Consider the following 7538-nt stretch of genomic DNA (forward strand, 5'->3'; position numbering starts at 1 on the left):
CCATCTTAACATTCCTAGATGGGGTTATCAAAGATTTACAAACAACTTTTGCGTAAATTCAAGCAAAATAAATGAGTAAGACGTGGTGCGTATGATTATGCAAAGGTTAATTTCACTGTAAACACAACAGTAAATTTTCCTAGTTAAATGTAAACAAGCATTATATCGAGTCTATAAGAATGTTATTCTCTTTTTTCTTTTTTAATTCATTTCCTTTCTACTTCTGCAACTTATTTTATATTCTTCTGTTAAATCTTTTATCAGACCTAGCTGAACGATGCAACATAGCAAGTTCATTACTTTGCTGAGGTCCCTTAGTAAGAACTATGGAAGAGTTATAAAGCATATGAAGGAAACTCTAAAACTGAACCCTTTTCTTCAAGGGATCTCTCAGGTAAATATCTATTTGTCATCAACCAAATGATGGAAACTACAGTGCCATCGTAAGATTTGGTAGTATGAACAACTTTGGTTCCATAAACTCATAAAGAAACGTAAAGGGTGGTGACAGTAGGTACCTCAAAATCCCTTTCAGCGCAATGGCTGACATTGATCCTTCAGACTTTGGGATGCAAGAAAAGTGTACAAAGATCAATGTCCTCTCAAGAAGTAAAGTTAGATTGAACTTGAACATTTAGAAGAGCCAATTCAACTGCTCAACCCAATAATAGGTCTGTTAACAAGACAGTTAAGTATAGAAAACGGCTTGTAACAGTTCAGAGTACCAAGAAAAGATAAAAGCAAATCATTTGATTGAGTTCTGTCAGTCAAATACGAGCATTATCGAATCACCACAAGCTTTATCGCTGGACCATATATCCACTTGATGAAACTAGGTATTTAGCAAACATATCTTGTCTTCTTGAAGCTGGAATACTTGACCAGCTTCAGTAGGCCACAACTTTATATTCTCTATTCTGTTGTACATGCAACGGACTTTCCACTGTGAATAATTGCATTTTAAGTGGAACAGCATTTTTAGCCTGGTAAAAAGTTTGATTAAGTTTTCAAAATCACCAATAATCTCTACAAGAACAGTTTCCATCTTCAAAGCAATGGAACCGGCTTGAATCCCTTACTGTTATTTTTCTGTTAACAATCTTCGAGATATATTTAATGGCATTATGGCAATCTACACATGTTCTCAAATTCTTGAAAACCTTGAGTGGTGTTCCTGGAGGAGTAGAAATAATTCCAAATGCAACAGCTAACTTCTCACTGTGGTATGAGAGGTTTTGCTCCTTCTGCTCCTCCTCCACATCATGCAGCACAAAATTGGTGTCAGGGACATAACCTTCTTCCCTCATTCGCTTAGAAAGCTTCCCTAAGAACTCATGTATTTCCTTGGATTTTGGGTGAGAAGTATCTCCCACTAAGAAAACATGTATCTCTCTCTTCACCTCAATCCAGCTCAAACCTGGTTTCTTTACCACTCCCTTGTCATCCATTGACCTTCTAATTTTGGCGACTTCATCCCACCTACCAGCAGTGGCATATATGTTGGCCATAGTAACATAGGTCGCTGGATTTTCTGGCTCTATCTCAAACAATGCTTTAGCAGCCTTTTCGGCCAATTCAAGGTTACCATGAATTCTACAACCGCCAAGTAAGGAAGCCCACAGAAACTTATCAGGTTTCATGGGCATCTTACTAATGATATTCTCAGCTTCCTGAAATCGGCCAGATCGAGCTAATAAGTCAATTATACAAGCATAATGATCAGCAGTATGAGTTAATCCATGTATGTCCTTTATTGAGTGGAAATATTCTAGCCCTTTATCAACCAATCCAGCATGTGTACAAGCAGAAAGAACCCCGACAAAAGCAATGTGATCAGGTTTCGTATTTGATTTCAGTAACAACTCGAAGTACTCCAAAGCCTCGTCAGGCTGGCCATTCTGAGCATATCCAGTGATCAAAGAAGTCCATGAAACTAAATCAGGTTGAGGCATCCCATTAAACACCCTTTTTGCATTCTCAACATTTCCACACTTGGAGTACATATGAACAAGAGCACTAGCAGCGAAAGACAAAGGATTGAAATAAACCCTTGACATGTATCCATGAACCTGCTTGCCTATCTCCTCAGCAGCAGCAGCAGCACACGCATTCAGAACACCAGCAAAGGTAAACTCGTTAGGCCATATCCCCGATTTCATTAACTGCCGAAACAATTCAAACCCTTCTTCCCGCCTACCGTCCTTAAAATACCTATCAATCATCGCAGTCCAGGCAACAATATCTCTATCCACCAATTTGTCGAAAACTGACCTTGCTTCATCTATGCTCCCACATTTCCCATACATATCCATTAAAGCACTCCAAACAACGTCATCAAAATCCAACCCAGCTCGCGTTATACGACCATGAATCTCTTTACCTATAATTAAGCACCCCATAGCGGCAGAAGCAGCTAACACGCTGGACACAGTAAATTTGTTCAACTTTGACAGCAAGCTCATTTCCTGCATCCTGTAAAGCTCTAAAGCTTCCTTAGGCTTATCAAAACGAACATAGCCCGAAATCATCGCAGTCCATGAGAAATTATCTCTTTCAGGCATTTCATCAAACAACTTCTTTGCTTCCTTAAGCATCCCCAGTTTAGTATAACCTGATATCAAAGTATTCCAAGAACACAAGTCCTTTTCACTCATTTCATCGAAAACCTTCTGAGCATCAGACAAACTCCCGCATTTTGCATACATATCCAAAAGACGATTACTTATAACTATCCCGGGTAAAAACCCAGAGTATCTCATGCGTTTGTGCACAGTTTTGCCCTCGTTAAGAGCTCTGTTTTGGCAGCAAAGCTGAATGAGAGTTGAGTAAACAGAAGCTGGAGGTCTTTCAATTTGATTGAGGATTTGAATGGCTTCTTTTAAGCGTTTTTGGTTACATAAATTGTGTAATTGGGTTATGCGATTGTCTGTGGTGTTTAGTTTGATAGACGTTCTTCGAGGGGCAGGTATATGAGTCTGGGTTTGAGAAGAAAAGGAAGAAGAAATCATTACTCTGTTTTGGTGAATCAAAGATGAACAATGGGAAATTCTGGAAATTATTGATCTCATAGTTGCAGAAGATTGGGTTGTATAATGTGATTTGGTGATGAAATCTGAAAATCAATAATTTTATATGTAGATGAAAGCTATCATGTCAACGTCACTGAATTTCATCCAAAGCAGTTGAACAAAAAACATAAAAAAAATAAAAAATTGGGCCAAAGCAGGTTCAACAAGCCTGACCAAGAAAACCCAATCCAAATGATTGTTATAACTTTTTAAATGTATTTAGGTGACAGAGTATAATTATATCTTAAATTTCTTACATCACAGTTGGTATAAATTGTAACTCCAAAATATATATATTTAAATTTAAAAATAATATTAATAAACATAAAATTATTTGAGAAAAAATTTCTAAACAAGTAACATATTTAAAATTAAATTATCGTATGTGATATATTAGTCTCAAAAATATTACTAATAAAATTAACAAGAAAAATAAATATCCTATACAATTTTATCTAATAGCTAGCATGTCATATTTTTGGGTTATTTCTTCTATAATATTTTACAAATATTCATGTTATTATTGGTTAGTTCTTAAATAAGTATAAGTAATCAATAAAAAAGGTAAGCTATTAATCAGTCTAAAATGATATCGTTTTTTATTTTTGTAATTCTCAATATATTTTTATCAGTTTAATCATTATTATTAAAAAAGTTCAAAATGGTTATCTCCATAATGAAAAGTTGATTGAGCGTCAACAATTTTCACCTTCTTCTTTGTCACATCTCGGTTTGGCGGACCCGTATTTTGAAAGACTGTTCAAGTTGGATCGGCAAGGATTTGCCCGTGAGCTAAGGTTAATTCTCACGTTGGAATGATTTTTTTGTCACTTCACCTCGGGCGAATTGTTTCGTAGTGTTTCGCCGTCTTGCGAACTCCTATTCTGTTTTGGCAAACTCTTCCATTAGCGGACACGTTTGTGGTGAGCCTTTTGTGGCGGACTATCTGTTCTAGAACCTCGTTAATGGTGCTTGATTAGTGGAATCGTGTGTGATTAATGAATTTTTGTGTGTTTGTTTTCTGATTGGTAGGTGGCCAAAATTGTTGTTTTGTTTGTGTTATGTTTCCTATATATATCGTGGAGGAAAGGGATGAGGAGCTTAGTTTTCCTTTCTCCGTTTTTCCTTGTTCTATCTGTTTGAGGATAGAGGTGTTAACTTGTGTGATTGTGGAAAGAACCATGTGTGGACTGGAGCTCCCTAAGAAGATTCACCAGGTGAGTTACTTTCCCCTCTTGCTTGATGAGATAAAGAACTATTTTAATGTTGTTGCATGTCCAAGTAAAAGGTCTGATTGTGTTTGTGTGTTATTAGGGTTGTGTGAAGCCATCCTTCACGATTTAATTGTATTGATAGATAGTAGAGTTGCCATCTCACGTAATTGATTGTTCGAGTGTTGTTGTTGTATCCATGTGGAATGTGTGGGCATTATAAGATGTGCATGTGGTGTTAACAAACTGAAATGACGATAATAAGAATAAAGATCAAATATGCATGAATGACTGAATGGAAACTCTTTCCTTGGAGCACAAGCTCTGTATCTGGATTGGTGGAAGAGGGGGTTGTGGAGGTAAATTGTTAATTGTGAATGTGATAGGAGAAATGATTGAAGATTATGATATGATATGAGATTTACCTCTGGTAGATCATGTTAATGCAAACTGTGACTAGTGAATGCCCTGGCTTTGCGGGGGAACATGTAAGTGTTTGAATTAACAAAGAGGATTTGAGGAGATTAAGTGGGATATGAAATACTGGCTTAATGGAGCATTATTGTGAATATGAAACCGTGGCTTTTTAGAGCGTATTTTGGATCAGAAGCTAACTCAAGGAAGGATGTCCAAACGTCTATAAGAGGCTTGCATGTAACCGTCTCAATTGTATAAAAGTTTTTCAGTGAACTGTTTTATTGAATGGTATTTAGATTGAAGTTAGTATCAGCAAAAAGGGTTATAATTTATGGCGGCATGTACCTGAATGTGAATGTACTTAGACATGGCTATAATTGTCTGTAGGTTATATTTTTAATGCATAGGCGTATTGTATTATTAACATTTGTGCGATTTGTGCTAGTGTGCAAACCTTCTCTATGAGCTACATTATGTGAGTAGAAAAGGAAGTGTTAGAGACTATGTATGGTAGTAATAAGAGATAGTTTTGGGTAGGATACCAGTAAATGAACTATTCTCAGATGAGATAGTATCTGTCTGCAGAATGTTTTGTTGCAACAAAATGAATCCGCTGTGGAACATGCTTCTGTTGTGACTTGCATCAGAATGTGAATTTTCACTTTAGGTGAATTGGGGCGTGGACTGAGCCGTTTACAAGGTGAATCGTAAATTAGTGAGACTATGTGTCTGTGCGCTTTGAAGGATTATGCAAACTGAAGGAACACATGAAATGCTCTGGCGTAGATTATGATCTTCAGTTCTCCTATTGTGTATAAGTATCAGTTATTCACTGATTGTTGGGTGTGCGGATATGTATTCAATATCTCCACCAATGTGTAGTGTGAGTGCAGGCTTGTTTGTTTATGTTCAACAGACCTAATTGTAGGCTTATATTTGTAACTATCTTTTCTGATAACCTGTGTAATAGGCCAATTTCGCTCGGGCTCAAGACCATACAAAAAATAAAAAAAAATTAAACAGTTCATTTACAAATTAAAACCCAAGACCTTAACCCAATACAAGCCTAAATCAGAAACCCTAGCCCAAAAATTACAAGCCCAACAACCTAAACTATTTTCAGCAAAAAAAATAAACCCTAGCCCCTAACCCTCTTCAGCCGCTGCCTCTAGCTGCCACCACGCACGCCACCACCGCCGTACGCCATCCTCCACGCGCCTAGTACCTGTAGATAAGACAAAAAGCACAACAGACACAGAGAAAAAAAGTAGCAAAAAACGTTATATTTTTCGGCTATAAAAGCCATGATTCATCAATGTATTTTTTGGGGGGACATACAATCAATACAAAAACAGTAGATTTCGAACACAAAAAAAAAAAGATCCAAAAAGAAACAGATTAAAAATTTAAGGTGATTTTTATTTTTTATTTTTTTACTCTTAAGTTCTTGTATTTTTTTTTTACATACGAAAGCACAGAAAGGAAAGGAAACTCGCCTAAGTCGGTCGATCTACTTGCCGTCGAAGGCCACGCTGGGTTTTCGAGGGTTTTGGCCTCGAATCCATGCTCCACGTGTGACGGGCTTTAAACGGGTTTTTTTGGTGCTCTTCGGCCACCGTGGACGGAGGCGCCATCGCGACAACCGACGACCGCCACGGCGGCCAACAGCCAGAGCCATGGCCAGATTCTGGAAAGATGGGAGAGAGCTTGAAAGGTTTTTAAAGTTTTTTTTTTAAATGAAGGGTTAAATTAAATTTTTAGTAAAAAATGGGGCTTATAACTTATCAAAATGGCGCCGTTTGGATTACCCCCCAGACGCTAAACGGTGACGTTTTGACGACAACCCGCGTATGACCCGACCCGCCTAGGAGGATCTGCATGTTTTTTTATTAATGGGCTATTTGCGCTTTTAGCCCTTCTAATTTTTGTATGGTTTGCAATCAAGTTTCTTTCATTTTTTAATGCGCCCTATAATTTATTTTGATTTACAAATTGGTCCACTCTGAAACTGCACGTTTTGGAGGGTGGGGATTATTGCCCATTTGGTCCCTCCTTGTTATTCGCTAGTTTAACTTGGTCCTTTTCCTTTTATTATTTTCTGATGTGCCCCAAATTTCTGTTTTAAAATTCAATTTAGTCCCTTTTTTTGTTATTTTTGCTATTTCATTATTAAAATTAATTATTTTACTATTATTATTACTATTATTATTTTCCTTTTTATTTATTTATTTATTTTATCATTACCATATCATTAAATAAATTAGTTTTGCATTATTATTTCTATTATATTATTTATTTATTTATTTACCTAAATATTTTAAATACATTTATTTTATTATATCATGTCATTTATTTACATCATCTTATATAATTTAAAACTTTAGATTTTATTATTATATTATTTTAATATCATCATCATCATTATTATTATTCTTAAATTGTTTTATACAATATTTACTTATTCATTTAATATTAGGTCTTTAGCTTCAAATTTTTAGTTTGTTATCCTTATTATTTGTCTTTTTATTTTTATCTCGTTTATTTTATTTTATTTTCGTTCTTTATATTATCGCTCACATTAACGCATTTATTGTTATTCTGTCATGCATATCAACACCGTACTTTATTTCTAACAATTCGTGTTACATTAATCATTACCCAATACATAAGTTTTTTAAATAAGCGATATGTCGTATTTTGAGATTTGAAAATTCGTTCCCTAACTTACGGGGTTTCGATTTTCTCGATAAATTCGAATACACGAACCTTTTTAAACATAAGTTTTTAAATAATCTTGGGAATTAAAAAAGATCGTATTCTAACTTACGAAATATGATTTCTT

At 35.6% G+C, this 7538-nt stretch overlaps 1 protein-coding gene and 1 long non-coding RNA gene across 2 annotated transcripts; one reads left to right on the top strand and one right to left on the bottom strand.

The window, feature by feature from the left end:
• Nucleotides 1–595: 595 nt before the first annotated feature.
• On the bottom strand, nt 596–3208 carry LOC105763338 (pentatricopeptide repeat-containing protein At4g37170). The gene has a single exon (XM_012581536.2). The coding sequence runs from the start codon at nt 3066–3068 to the stop codon at nt 1014–1016; it is 2055 nt and encodes a 684-aa protein (XP_012436990.1). The 5' UTR covers nt 3069–3208; the 3' UTR covers nt 596–1013.
• Nucleotides 3209–3764: 556 nt separating this feature from the next.
• Nucleotides 3765–5904, top strand: LOC128035298 (uncharacterized). Its single transcript, XR_008191661.1, has 3 exons — nt 3765–3991; nt 4101–4285; nt 5282–5904. It is a non-coding gene; the product is annotated as an uncharacterized LOC128035298 (long non-coding RNA).
• Nucleotides 5905–7538: the final 1634 nt, after the last annotated feature.

Source organism: Gossypium raimondii, chromosome 12 (genome assembly GCF_025698545.1).
Source record: "Gossypium raimondii isolate GPD5lz chromosome 12, ASM2569854v1, whole genome shotgun sequence".
In the NCBI taxonomy this organism is placed as follows: Eukaryota; Viridiplantae; Streptophyta; class Magnoliopsida; order Malvales; family Malvaceae; genus Gossypium; species Gossypium raimondii.

Excerpts from the sequence above, each read along its gene's own strand:
- LOC105763338 (XM_012581536.2), bottom strand. The coding sequence starts at position 3,068 with ATGAGATCAATAATTTCCAGAATTTCCCATTGTTCATCTTTGATTCAC.